The sequence below is a fragment of the Trachurus japonicus genome, chromosome 15 (assembly GCF_045865225.1).
Source record: "Trachurus japonicus isolate A0001 chromosome 15, Traja_1.0".
Classification (NCBI taxonomy): domain Eukaryota; kingdom Metazoa; phylum Chordata; class Actinopteri; order Carangiformes; family Carangidae; genus Trachurus; species Trachurus japonicus.
Genome location: NC_140921.1, coordinates 6,629,017 through 6,642,724, shown reverse-complemented (window position 1 = coordinate 6,642,724; position 13,708 = coordinate 6,629,017). Strand labels below are relative to the sequence as shown.

General features: G+C 45.8%; 2 protein-coding genes across 4 annotated transcripts in view; one reads left to right on the top strand and one right to left on the bottom strand.

Annotated features, from left to right (window-relative positions):
• The window catches only part of atrnl1a (attractin-like 1a), a 317,760-nt gene that overhangs the window by 118,387 nt on the left and 185,665 nt on the right, over nucleotides 1-13,708 (bottom strand). For all 3 annotated transcript variants that reach the window (XM_085799375.1, XM_085799373.1, XM_085799374.1), the window contains one exon: nucleotides 838-899. In XM_085799375.1, coding sequence (XP_085655501.1) covers nucleotides 838-899 — 62 coding nt within the window. The remainder of the gene's footprint in view (nucleotides 1-837; nucleotides 900-13,708) is intronic.
• On the top strand, nucleotides 5,922-8,848 carry LOC146973118 (uncharacterized). Its single transcript, XM_085799372.1, has one exon. The coding sequence runs from the start codon at nucleotides 6,017-6,019 to the stop codon at nucleotides 8,783-8,785; it is 2,769 nt and encodes a 922-aa protein (XP_085655498.1). The 5' UTR covers nucleotides 5,922-6,016; the 3' UTR covers nucleotides 8,786-8,848.

The following is a 13,708-nucleotide window of genomic DNA, read 5'->3' as shown; positions in this document are numbered from 1 at the left end:
AGGGCAGCACAGCAACACACACACATAGACACAAACTGAGCACACAAGGAGCACACACACATACATACATACATATGCAGGAAATACTGTGCACACACCCACACACACACAGAAACAAACACACAGTTGTCGTCTCTGAGTGGCAGGATCTTGCCTGAAGAAAGCCGACTTCATTCCAGACTTCTTCCCCAAAAAACTCTCTCATTAGATCCACTGTCTGTCATGACTGGGAGCTGCAACACAAACGTCTCTCAACCAGTCCCAAAAAAAAGAAAAAAGAAAGAAAAGAAAAGAAAAGAAAAAAGAAAAAGAGAAGGCCTGCTTTGTCTGTCTGGTCCCGTTTAATAGACTGACTGTGGGTGGAAACCATGGTGCATATGGATCGGAAGCATTTTTAGGATTAAATGTTTCTGTTAAGCAGTGATATTATTTAATAACATCCTGCTGCAGACAAAGAGGACGTTGCTCTGAAAACAACACAGCTACTGTTCCTCCATGATTTCAGTTTGCTTGTCTTCTACAGTAGGTGCATTAGTGAGATATTCACTTTTTTTTTTTTTTTTTACACATAAACTGAGCATCTTAGTTCCTTCTCACCAACCCAGTTCACACCTGGGAGCAGATGCAGTGGCTTGTCAGAGCAGTCAGGGGTTAAGGACCTTGCTGCAGGCGGCTGCCACCTACTGTAAGTCAGTCGGTCCAGCTTATGGCCCAGTTGTGCAAAGAGCCTCTGGGAAGTGAAGCACTGAACAGCGGAGCTCATGTGAGGAGCAGATGGATGATCTGCAGACACACACACACGCACACATGTTCACACAGTCACAGGAAAAAACCTACCTGAAGAAGGTGACGAAGAACTGAACCAGGTCCATGATGCTGTTGTGCTGGGAGAAGGCGATCTGTTGGTAGAGAGAGACACAGAGACAGAAAAAAAAGTTAACACAAACTTAAAGGTCCCACTCAGTAAAAAGGAAAATGCCCATGTCTTTTTTTAAATATATATCAGCTCTAGGTTCAATATTAATACTGTGAAAGTATTGGAAGTTCTCAGCCCACAGAGAACTACACACAGCCTGTATTCAGAAACTGAGCCTTAAAACCAGCCGTCAGGACTTTTGTGACTTTGTGATGTCACAACAAAGCAATCATGGTTCAACTTTCAACAGTGACACCTGTCACACTTTCAAAGAGCTGGGCAGTGAAAATGTATTTGCTCATCTTTTGCTTGCGTGTGTGTAGATATGATTATATGTCAGGTCTCTACTCTTACTTTTGCTTATTTTTTTATTATTCAAATTCAGACCAATGACTTAGGATTACACCTACATAAAGTCAGACAAACCATCTGTTCAGCTAAACCTGCAGTATGAATATTTTTTGTTTGTTTCCTGTCTCTGAAAAATAGAATAAATGACTAATTGTTTCCGTCTACTTCCACACAGTAATGGAAACCAGAGGGGTTAACACTACTCAAACAGATCAGGCCAGAGGTGGCGGATGAGTTACTAATTACACATCTTACAGTGATTAAGGAGGATTAACTATTAGAAATCTGCAGAATAGATGCTGTTTTGTTTCACTAAGAACAGAACCCTGAATATATATGTATATTCCACAAAATTCAACAAGTCCTTATGTAACCTTGCCCCTACACCCCCGCCCCCCAACCTGTGTTAGAGAGCAGCATGTGGAAATGATGCAGTAGCTGTGGATCAACATCTTTCTTACCTGAGGCCAATGTTCAGGCCTCTTACATAAGGCCAACAATTCTATTTCTGCCAAATACATTCTCACATGTTCCCTATCACCTTCTCTGACATACAAACACTAAGAATACAATGCGAGCCACCACCACAGTTTGTAGGTTATTATGAGATTAGCCTGTGAGAAAAGGCCTCTGGCCTTTTGTGCTCTCCAGTACTCTGCAGCACTTTGCTCAATTGAACTCCACCAGAGCTGCCGGATGCTACAGCTACACTGAAATCCACCGACTGTGCCATCCATCATCGTGTTCTTACTGCTGGCACGTTGGTGCAGTGTGTGGCCATGCGTGTGTTGTACACAGCTACAGATCTGATGCCCGTCGACTCTGACAGTCAGTGGGAAAATATAACCTAAAATATATATTTTTTAAAAATTAGGTTAAATAAATAATTAAAATGGTGATAGAGACATAACTTTTAGACTGTTATCCAAAAACCTAGACAACTATGTTAAATATCTTGCAATAACGGTCATGCTAGTGTAAAAGTGAGAGATTCCTATGTGTTTTATGTAACTTTGTGATGTCACAACTGAGTAGTCGCCGCCTTAACTATGCAACATTCAGCTGTGATTTTAGTGTTTGTACAGTAAATATTTTAGAAATCCTTGCGAATTATGAACAGGGGTCCCTTATGTCCTTGAAAAAACAAAACCCTTGACTTGCTGTATGCCAATGTAAAAGAAGCTTACAGAGCCACTGCCTTGCCACCACTGGGCAGGTCAGATCACAACCTGGTTTGTCTGCAGACCTGTTACAAACCCTGTGTGCAGAGGGAACCTGCAACTACACTCACAGTAAGGAAGTGGACACCTGAGGCTACTGAGGCTCTGAGGGACTGCTTTGAGTCTACAGACTGGAATGTTCTGCTACACTCGCAGACACCTAACAACACATCCACTGACATTGATGAGATGGCAGAGTGTGTCACTGACTATATAAACTTCTGCAGGGATGTGGTGTTGCCGGTCAGAACAGTTCGTTGCTTCACTAACAATAAACCGTGGATCACAAGTGACATCAAAAGCTTCCTAAATAAGAAGAAGGAGGCTTTTAAGATTGGTGACTCAGTCTTGATTAAGACAGCACAGCAGGAACTGAAAGTGAGACTAAGGCAAGCAAAGAGAGACTACAAGAAAAAGCTGGAGAGCAAACTACAAAATAATAACATCAGGGAGGTCTGGAGAGGAATGAGGACCATCACTGGATACAAGGAGAGAAATAGGCAGCCTGAGGGAGATGTTGACCTGGCAAATGAGTTTAACCAGTTTTACAACAGGTTTAACATAGCCTCTTCTCCCTCACCATCACCACTTGGCCGTCCTGCTCCATCTGGCGGTCCTGTTTCCGGCGGTCCTGCTCTACCTGGCGGTCCTGCTCCATCCGGCGGTCCTGCTTCCGGCGGTCCTGCTCCTCCTGGCAGTCCTGCTTCCGGCGGTCGTGCTCCTCCTGGCGGTCCTGCTTCCAGCAGTCCTGCTCCTCCTGGCGGTCCTGCTTCCGGCGGTCCTGCTCCTCCTGGCGGTCCTGCTCTACCTGGTGGTTCTGCTCCTCCTGGCGGTCCTGCTCCTCCTGGCGGTCCTGCTCTACCTGGCGGTACTGCTCCTCCTGGTGGTCCTGCTCCAGTCGGTGGTCCTGCTCCTCCTGGCGGTCCTGCTCCATCCGGTGGTCCTGCTCCAGTCGGCGGTCCTGCTCCTCCTGGCGGTCCTGTTTCCAGCGGTCCTGCTTCCAGCGGTCCTGCTCCATCCGGTGGTCCTGCTCCAGTCGGCGGTCCTGCTCCTCCTGGCGGTCCTGTTTCCGGCGGTCCTGCTTCCAGCGGTCCTGCTCCATCCGGTGGTCCTGCTCCAGTTGGCGGTCCTGCTCCTCCTGGCGGTCCTGCTTCCAGCGGTCCTGCTCCATCCGGTGGTCCTTCTCCAGCCGGCGGTCCTGCTCTACCTGGCGGTCCTGCTCTACCTGGCGGTCCTGCTTCCGGTGGTCCTGCTCCTCCTGGCGGTCCTGCTCCATCCGGTGGTCCTGCTCCAGCCAGCGGTCCTGCTCCACCTGGCAGTCCTGCTTCCGGCGGTCCTGCTTCCGGCGGTCCTGCTCCTCCTGTCGGTCCTGCTCCATCCGGCGGTCCTGCTTCCGGTGGTCCTGCTCCTCCTGGCGGTCCTGCTCCACCTGGCGGTCCTGCTCCATATGGCGGTGACACTCTACTCTCCCTGGAGGAAGTGTCGGCAGAACTGAGGAGACTGCGTCCTGGCAAGTCGGCTGGCCCTGATGGTGTTTCAGCTAGACTCCTTAAAGACTGTGCTGCCCAGCTGGCTGTGCCTCTCCGTACCATCTTCAACCTGAGCCTGCAGTCATGTAGGATCCCTCTTCTCTGGAAGACCTCGTGCCTGGTGCCGGTTCCCAAAGTGGCGAGGCCAGCAGGAATCAGTGACTACAGACCAGTAGCCCTGACTTCTCATATTATGAAGACTCTGGAGAGACTACTACTTCGCCACCTTCGACCTCAAGTACAGCATTCTGTGGACCCCTTGCAGTTTGCATACCGGGAGAACATTGGGGTGGACGATGCAATCATCTACATGTTGCATCGGATTTACTCTTACCTGGATGAACCTGGGCGATATGTGAGACTGCTGTTTCTAGACTTTTCCAGTGCCTTTGACACAATTCAACCTAGTATTCTGAGAGGAAAGCTGGAGAAGATGGGTGTAGATCCAACCATCATCTTGTGGGTCTATAACTATCTTACAGAGCGGCCACAGTATGTGAGGCTGGGGAATTGCATGTCAGACACAGTGGTGAGCAGTGTAGGAGTACCACAAGGTACTGTGCTCTCACCTTACCTCTTCACACTTTTCACTGCAGATTTCACATCCACATCTGAATCTTGCCATGTTCAGAAGTACTCTGACGACACGGCCATAGTGGCATGTGTGAAGAAGGGACAGGAAGATGAATACAGGGACCTGGTGGGGGCGTTCACAGACTGGTGCAACAAGAACAACTTGTTGCTTAATACATCAAAGACCAAAGAAATGATTATTGACTTTGGCAGGTCCAAAAGATCCTTACGGCCTGTGACTGTGGATGGGGTGGACATTGAGAGGGTTCAGTCATACAAGTACCTTGGAGTACACCTTGATGACAGGCTGGACTGGTCCGTACACACAAATGATGTGTACAAAAAGACACAAAGCAGGCTCTTCTTTTTAAGAAGACTCAGGTCTTTTGATGTATGTAATGTAATGCTGCGTATGTTTTATCAGTCTGTCATTGCAAGTGTTACATTCTTTGCTAGTGTCTGCTGGGGTAACAACATCAAGGTCAGGGACAGGAACAGACTAGACAGGCTCATCAAAAAATGTAGCTCTGTGATGGGGGAGGGAGCGGAGCTGGTAGAGGCTGTGGTTAAGTGGAGGATGGGGTGTAAGTTGAAGACCATCCTGGGTGACCCCCAACACCCTCTACACAAAACCTTCTCAGGTCAGAGGAGCAGCCGAAGCAAAAGGCTCATCTCCCTGACCTGCAGAACAGAAAGATTTAAGAGATCATTTGTTCCTGCTGCAATCGTTTTATATAACACTTGTTAAAATGTATTTTTGTGTTCATCTTTTTTTTGTCATTGTTGTGTGAGCTACGGGACTAACGTGAATTTCCCTGCTAGGGATGAATAAAGTATTCTCTATTCTATTCTATTCTATTCTATTCTGCTTCTCTCAAAAAATCTTTGCAAGAGTCAATGAGGAGCAGGGAGGGACCTGGCCGCACTTAGAGGCTCACAGTTTAAATTCTGTAAGTCTCTCTGCTTTGTTGAACACATTGTTAGAGAGAGGACAAGTTTGTGGAAAAAAGCATGTGTGTAGAGTGTAATTTGTGGCTGGGAGCAGTATGGAAAGAGAAAAAAATTCAGATAATTTCAGACAACTTCTACCACTCTAGCTGATGATGTCACCCACTCTAGCCTGAACATTCCATTCAATACACACCCATTCTGATCTCACCATTTCTCCAAATATGGTCATGGTGATTGAACGGTGATTGTTTAAAAACCATAATAATGTCTGTTGTGACATCATCAGTGACAGCTTCAGTCAAAATGTCTGTTGTGACGTCATCACTGACAGCTTCAAAGTCAGGTGTCTGTTGTGACATCATCAGGCAATACTTCTAGAAGAGAACACAATAGCTCATAACACACACATTGCTGCCACACACCCAGACAGTCTGTTCAGAGCACTGGCTGCTCTGAACAGACTGTTTTTAGACATTATGTTTCCGAACTCGCTCAAAGCTAACGCAATGGCGAGCACTAGTTCAGAAGTGAAACAAGGGCTAACTATCCACCAACTGAGGAACAAGCTCAAAGCCCAAATGAAGATGTCGAGGGATCTCAACCAGGAAATCAGCACTCTGAATATCCTGTTGGCTCACAAGACCGCCACCTGCGAGACTGAACGTACATGGGCGCTCAAGCTCTACAAAGAGTTGAAGCAGGCCAAAAGGCAGTTGGCTAAACGGCAATCAAAATCAAGATCAAGATCAAGATTGCTTTCATTGTCACTGTACAATAAAAAGTCCTTGAAACGCATGAAAGAAATGTGCATCAACCGAGAGAAAGAGACTAGGAAAGAACTGGAGAAACTGAGAGCTTCATACCAAGAGACCCAGAGGTTTGAAGATGAAGTCTACACCACCAGTCAGCGAGCTGAGAACCTCCAGCATGAGCTGGAGAAAGAAAGGGAGGCTCAAGCTGTCACACTGTCAACATGTCAGCTCCTGGAGGAAAACCTGAGGACTGAGATCGACACCCTCCAACTCAGGATGACCCAAGAGATCAGCCTTGCTCAACAAAAAGCATCAGAGCAAGAGCTGGCTCTAAAGAGAGAGATGCAGCAGCTGGAAACCCAGCTAAATATTCAGCTTGCATTAAACTGTGGACTGGCTGACAAGAACATAGCTCTACAAGAGGCTTCATTCCAGGACATCCAGAAGTATGAAGCTGAAGTCCTCAAGGCCAGACAGCAGGCCGAGCACCGGCTGAATGAGCTGGAGACCGAAATGAAGGCTCATGCTGACAAGGTGGCAGAACACCAGCTCCGAGAGAAAAACATGAGGTCTGTGGTCATTGTTCTTCAACAAAAGTTGAAACAAGAGATCAGCCTTGCTCAACAGAAAACATCAGAGCAGGAGCTGATTCTGAAGAAAGAGTCAGAGGAGCTCAAAACTCAGCTTTCAATCAACTCTGAGCTCACCACAGAGTTTAAAGCGGTGAAACAGAAGAACATGACTCTCCAAGAAGAACTGGAGAAACTGAGGGCTTCGTCATACCAAGACGCCCAGAGGTATGAAGCTGAAGTCCTCAGGGCCAGACAGCAGGCCGAGAGTCTGCAGCATGAGCTGGAGACAAAAATTAAGGCTCATGCTGCCATAGTGACAGAACACCAGCTCCGGGAGAAAAATCTGCGGTCTGTGATCATTTCCCTTCAACAAAAGTTCAAACAAGAGATCAGCCTTGCTCAACAGAAAACATCAGAGATGGAGCTCATTCTGAAGAAAGAGTCAGAGGAACTGAAAACTCAGCTTTCAATCAACTCTGAGCTCACCACAGAGTTTGAGGCAGAGAGACACAAGAACATGGCTCTCCAAAACAAAATTGAGAAACTGAGAGCTTCATACCAAAAAGACATCCTGAGCTACGAAGCCAACGTCCACACAACCAGAGAGCAGGCCGAGAACCTGCAGCATAAACTGGAGACAGAAATTGAGGCTCATGCTGCCACGGTGACAGAAGTCCTGCTCCTGGAGAAAAACCTTAGGGCTGAGGTCGACACCCTCCAACTAAAGATGACCCAAGAGATCTGCTTACTTCAACAAGAAACATCAGGCATGGACCTGGATCTGAAGAAAGACCTAGAGGACCTGAGAGCTCTGCTCAACAGTCAGCTCTCACTAAACCGTGAGCCGACGGCAGAGCTCGAGGCAGAAAGGGGCAACAACCAGCCTCCCCAAGAGGACATGGCCTCCACACCGGAGAGGGGCAACGAGCAGCCTCTCCAAGAGAACATGGCCTCCAGACCAGAGAGGGGCAACGAGCAGCCTCTCCAAGAGAACATGGCCTCCAGACCAGAGAGGGGCGACAACCAGCCTCCCCAAGAGGACATGGCCTCCACACCGGAGAGGGGCAACGAGCAGCCTCTCCAAGAGGACGTGGCCTCGAGACCAGAGAGGGGTGACAACCAGCCTCTCCAAGAGGAAATGGCCTCCAGACCAGAGAGGGGCGATGAGCAGCCTCCCCAAGAGGACATGGCCTCCAGACCAGAGAGGGGCGACGAGCAGTCTCTCCAAGAGGACATGGCCTCCACTCCAGAGAGGGGTGACAACCAGCCTCCCCAAGAGGACATGGCCTCCAGACCAGAGAGGGGTGACAACCAGCCTCTTCAAGAAGACATGACCTCCACCCAAGAGAGGAGTGACGACCAGCCTCCCCAAGAGGACATGGCCTCGACACCGGAGAGGGGCGACAACCAGCCTCTTCAAGAGGACAAGGCCTCCAGACCAGAGAGGGGCAATGAGCAGCCTCTCCAAGAGGACATGGCCTCCAGACCAGAGAGGGGTGACGAGCAGCCTCTCCAAGAGGACATGGCCTCCACACCGGAGAGGGGCGACAACCAGCCTCTCCAAGAGGACATGGCCTCCACACTGGAGAGGGGCGACGAGCAGCCTCTCCAAGAGGACGTGGCCTCCAGACCAGAGAGGGGTGACAACCAGCCTCTCCAAGAGGACATGGCCTCCACACCAGAGAGGGGCGATGAGCAGCCTCTCCAAGAGGACATGGCCTCCACACTGGAGAGGGGCGACGAGCAGCCTCTCCAAGAGGACGTGGCCTCCAGACCAGAGAGGGGCAATGAGCAGCCTCTCCAAGAGGACATGGCCTCCACCCCACAGAGGTCAACTTGGAAGAGGGTCCGCCACTCTCTGGGGCTGAGGAAACCACAGAGGTGGAAGAGGAGCAGAGAGGCCTCATCCAATGTCATCTGAACGGACTCCTTTTTTCTTTAAGTTTTTCTCTTCTTTTTCTCTTCCTTTCTTTCTTTCCTGAATAATAAACATTGAGAAAAAAAACAGTCTTAGAGATGTACTTCCTGGATATAATGTTGTATTTAGTAGTAGAAGTGTTTAGTCAAGTCTTCAAAGATGTACATAAGTCTTTACTCCTTCGGTTTAAATGTGTTTGATTTCCTGTGATATCCTGCCATCATTTTTCACCTTTAAAAAAACTCATTTTTTACAGAGTGGTTGAAAATAAAGTGGGATTTTTTTATTCATAAATGTGATGTTGGAATGTTGGATGATGGAAACTTTAGAGAGTGGTCCGAATAAAACATAATTCAATGAATGATTATTGTAAAAACAATAAACTCAAGGAAAATTAGTTACTAATCATTTGATGGGGAAATAAAAGATCGTCTTTCTAAGAAATTACGTTTTTATCTGTCTGTCAATATTGGTATAAAACTGTGCTGCTGACTATTTAAAGAGCAGTCAGTTACAGCATCCAATCACTAATAGATTTTCAATGACAAGTCAGAAATAAGAGCAGTGGATTATTTCCAGATCAAGAGATGATCAAGGAGCAAGGAATCATCACTGGAGCAAGGAATCATCACTGAGAAAGAGACTTCATCTGTACCCAGTAACTAAATTTCGCAAATTCACATATTTTATTTGTCATGTCCCTGGTGTGTAAGGGCCTTTAGAGATGTTGTTCCTGGATATAATGTTGTATTTAGTAACTTGTAAGTGTATAGTCATGTCCTGGTACTTACTGGGATTAACCCTAACCTCAGAATGACACAACCAGCCAAACCTCGTTACCAAAACACCAACGTGTTCTCTTACATAGACAAAACAGATCACTCCGTACAGAGGTCACCGTTAACCAGCATACAAATACCTAAATTCAGAAGTGGAAAAACAAGACTAGAAAATTTCTTTGCAGACATTTTGCCACGGGGGCCACTGCCCGGGGTGCCATCTCTGTCAACATGGGAATCAAACCCACAACCTTCAAGTCAAGACAGAGCTAAACATGATCTTCTTATTCTGAGCACTGACACTGAGGAGTGTGTGTGTGTGTGCACCCTGCTGCTCGACAGCAAAGTTTTGGCCTTCAGCGATGTAAAACTCCTGAAAAGCCATTGTAGTTCATGTTTAAACTCCCACACGTTAAGAGGATTATTTATTACCGACATAATTGATTTTCCATTCACTTCTCTGCCCTGTAGCAGCGACACAAAGCAGAGTTTCTGTGGGGAGGCTCACAACCTCCCAATGTTGTGTCTCTGCACTGTTAGAGGAAGATGTTCACACTGAGATGGAAACACACAGTGGAGCCTGGCAGTGTCAATGTAAGAGGCTGGAGGCTGACGACCACTAACAGTGACACTGGATAACAACTGGTTTAAACAGTTTTATTGCAAAAAAATCAAGGCCCAGATGCAGCGAGGACTGACGTGAGCTCCAGGAAACTGTTAGTGAAAAGCTGCAGGTTGGAACACACAGTGAACAGCTTCACATCTCCTGATGCCGTTAGCAGTCTACAGATGATCGGCACAGACAGAAGAAGTTGTCGAGATAAAGTGTCCAGAACGTGCTGATGTGGAGGATAAATGTGTTGAAATTGCCGGAGTTTCCTCGAGCTCTGATGCGCGTCAACGCCGCAACGCAACGCTGGCTTATTGAGATGAGCCGACAAGCGTCAGCCCAAGACGACACAGCCGGTGAGCAGGTTCGAGCAAGTGTGCAGTTGTTTTGACAAGAGCCGCACACTGCTGCTAAAGCGTGTGTTTCCCTCAAGGAAATGAGACAATAATTAGTCAAATAGCTAAAATATAACGGCCCGGGGCAATGATGCAATAACAAGGGAGGGAAGGAAGATGTGATTTAGGATGTTTAATCCTCAGCACATTCACAACAGCAGAGGTCACTTGTATTTTCCCACAGTTTGTGTAGGTGTTTCCTGGTCTTACACCTCCAGTATGAAGATCTGGTTCGGTTTATGTTTTGGTGATGATGTGACCAAACTCTCCTGTGTTTTAATTAATCTGCATAATGTGCAAACAGAAATAGCCAAATTAAAAATGAGCAACAAAAACCAATTAATTTCATAGAAAAAAACAGAACAAAACAAACCAACTCAGTAACGTGTCATCAAACACAAACTCAAGTGGTTTTTACATGGCATGTTTTGCCCAATCAGTATTTTTCAAACATTTACTTTTCCTCTAGCTGAAGTATTAACACAAACAACACAAGTTATTAAAAACAAAAAAAAAAAAGTAAAAAGTTTTAGTCCTTATTTTAATACTGGAAACATCACTGTCTAGAGTTTAAAGCTGCAGACATTGGGTGATGTTCACATCAACATCATCTCTGTGGTGGATCAATTGTGACACTTTGTTGTTTTAACGTCAAGTGTTTCTCTTTTGTGTGAGCACCAATTTCAGGACTTAATATGATCTTAATAACACTGCAGTTTAACTTCAGACATTTTCCTGTGAGCTGTTTCATGAAAAAAAAGAACCCTGTCAATGAAACCTGCACTTTACTCATTTCCATTTTACGCTGAGAGGTGAGAAGTCGTAGATTTCACTTTAATTGGCTTTAAAAAGGCCTCAAAGTCTTTACACGTGTCTATAAGAAACTTTCTGACAATGTGAGGGTGGAGCACTCGAGGCCACTGATGTGCAAATTAGCATGTGACATCGTCTGATCCTCGCGACAGGTGGAACGCCCAAAAGATCTTTTTAAAAAATCAGTAAAAGCCCTGAGCGACACTGCAGCTAACAGGGGCCATGGAATATATTTTAAAAAAAAACACAGATCACAATACATTTGACAGCAATATATTTCAAGCATGTTCGACATGGGGATACCTTTAAATGGCCCCTAATAGCTAGAAAGGCTGTGTCTTTGTCTTTGTCCGGTCCTCTGAGACTAGTTGGGCGGGGGAAGAGAGAAAGAAATGGGGCAGAATGGGCTTAAGAGGTTTACCGGCATTTGTGCAGCAGGTAAAACGGCCTGACGGAGAAAAAACCTGCAGAAAAGCTGATTGTGGTCCAGAGGGACACAACATTAATACAGGCATCAGGGAGAAAAGAGCCTGGCTTTGCATTCAGGGCTTCCCATGCAGCAATTTACATCATTACCCCCTGACAATATGAACGCTTATTATGGATGTACACACACACAAACACACACTTACACACACACATCAACAGAGAAAATACATAAACTGCAAATAAACTAAAAATCTCCAGTGACGCTCAAAAACTAAAGCAACAATCCATAACAGTTCAGACACAAAACAAACTGTGAACATTATACTTGATTTAGTAACGTCATACACACATTACACACTTTTTTCTCCCACACACACACACACACACATACACACACCACACACAGGCCACAGTCCAGCCACACACCAGCTGCAGCCAACAGCCATCATTTCAATTTACAGCAACTGCAGTCGTTAAACACAACTATAATCAATAAGCTGTTTGGACCACACCCTTCTGTCCTGCCTGAGCCACAACACTGCAGAGCCACACACACACACACACACACACACACACACACACACACACACACAAACACATACACATACACATGCTGAAAGCTTAATGCACACGTACTGCACAAACGACCACAGTGCACCAGAGGATAATAGTCCTGAGAAATCTGCTCTGTTTGTGTAACGTTCAGCTCTTAGTCTGTGTCACAACATTAATAAATGATAATAAATTTATTCTATGCTATTTTCTCAAGCTACAACTCAAAACAAACTAAATTCTGTTTGTTTTTTTCAGGATAAATGGATAAAGTTTTGCAGGATGAAACAGTTGCATTAAAAACAGTGTTTTCAGAGGAAAGAGCTGATGCACAGTGTGACAGTTTGGGTGGACAACTGAGACTTCATGTTAAATTATTTACTTCTGTTAGTCATCCACAAAATCTTAATGGTGCTGGATACAGAGAAAAATATCATTAAAATTGCAAAACAAGTACTTAACACACGCTTAGAGCACGGCTGCCTTTAATTCCTATTAATGACATTTCACCCAACTACAGATATAATAATATAATATCACAAAATTAGGTATCTTATATCTTCTTAAAGCAATACTAAAGAACTTTCATGACAGAGGTGTCATTCAACCTGTTGTAAGTCGATGTACCATCACAAAAGTTCTGAAAATATTATATGAAGGTTGAAAAGTTACTTAGTGTTGGTTTAAATAGAGCGGATCCTACAGAGACAGCTGCCTCGTGGCTCCTTTTAGCCTTAATGCTGCTAAGCTAACAAGTGCAATCAGCTCTAAAAGGGTTTAGTTCAGTCGAACATGTGCGACATCCTGACAGCTCATGATGAGTGAACATGAGTCATCCTGAAGTCGTCACAGCAGAATTAGACCAAATGATCTGGAAATCTGTCACGAATTAGGACGTCGGAAGGTGGAAAAGGTTTAACTCTGACGTCTGTGCGGTCGGCTGGTCAGGTTTTCTCCTCTCAGTCATGTTGAGACGCTTCAGGGGGAACAGGAAGCAGCAGCTCTGAGTTAAACAGTCTCATTGGATGTGACTGAAATGTATCCTCACCTCTAACATTTAAAGTGAGTGTAACGTTAGACAGCTACAAGTTACTAATGTAATAAGACAAATGTTTAAAGTGGAGGCTGGAGCAACATGATGTGATGACGGTAAGTACTGACAGTACTGAGCCGGTCCTGAGACAGAAGGAAATACAGCAGCGTCTGAAAAATTACTACAGATGGGAATTTTCTAACACAGAGAAATAAACGGAGAAACGACCTGAACATTGTGGCACAAACACTCAAAAAAAAAACAACAGCAGTATTTCTCTTCCGTGGACCATAACTGTTCTGAGATCAGGGGTCA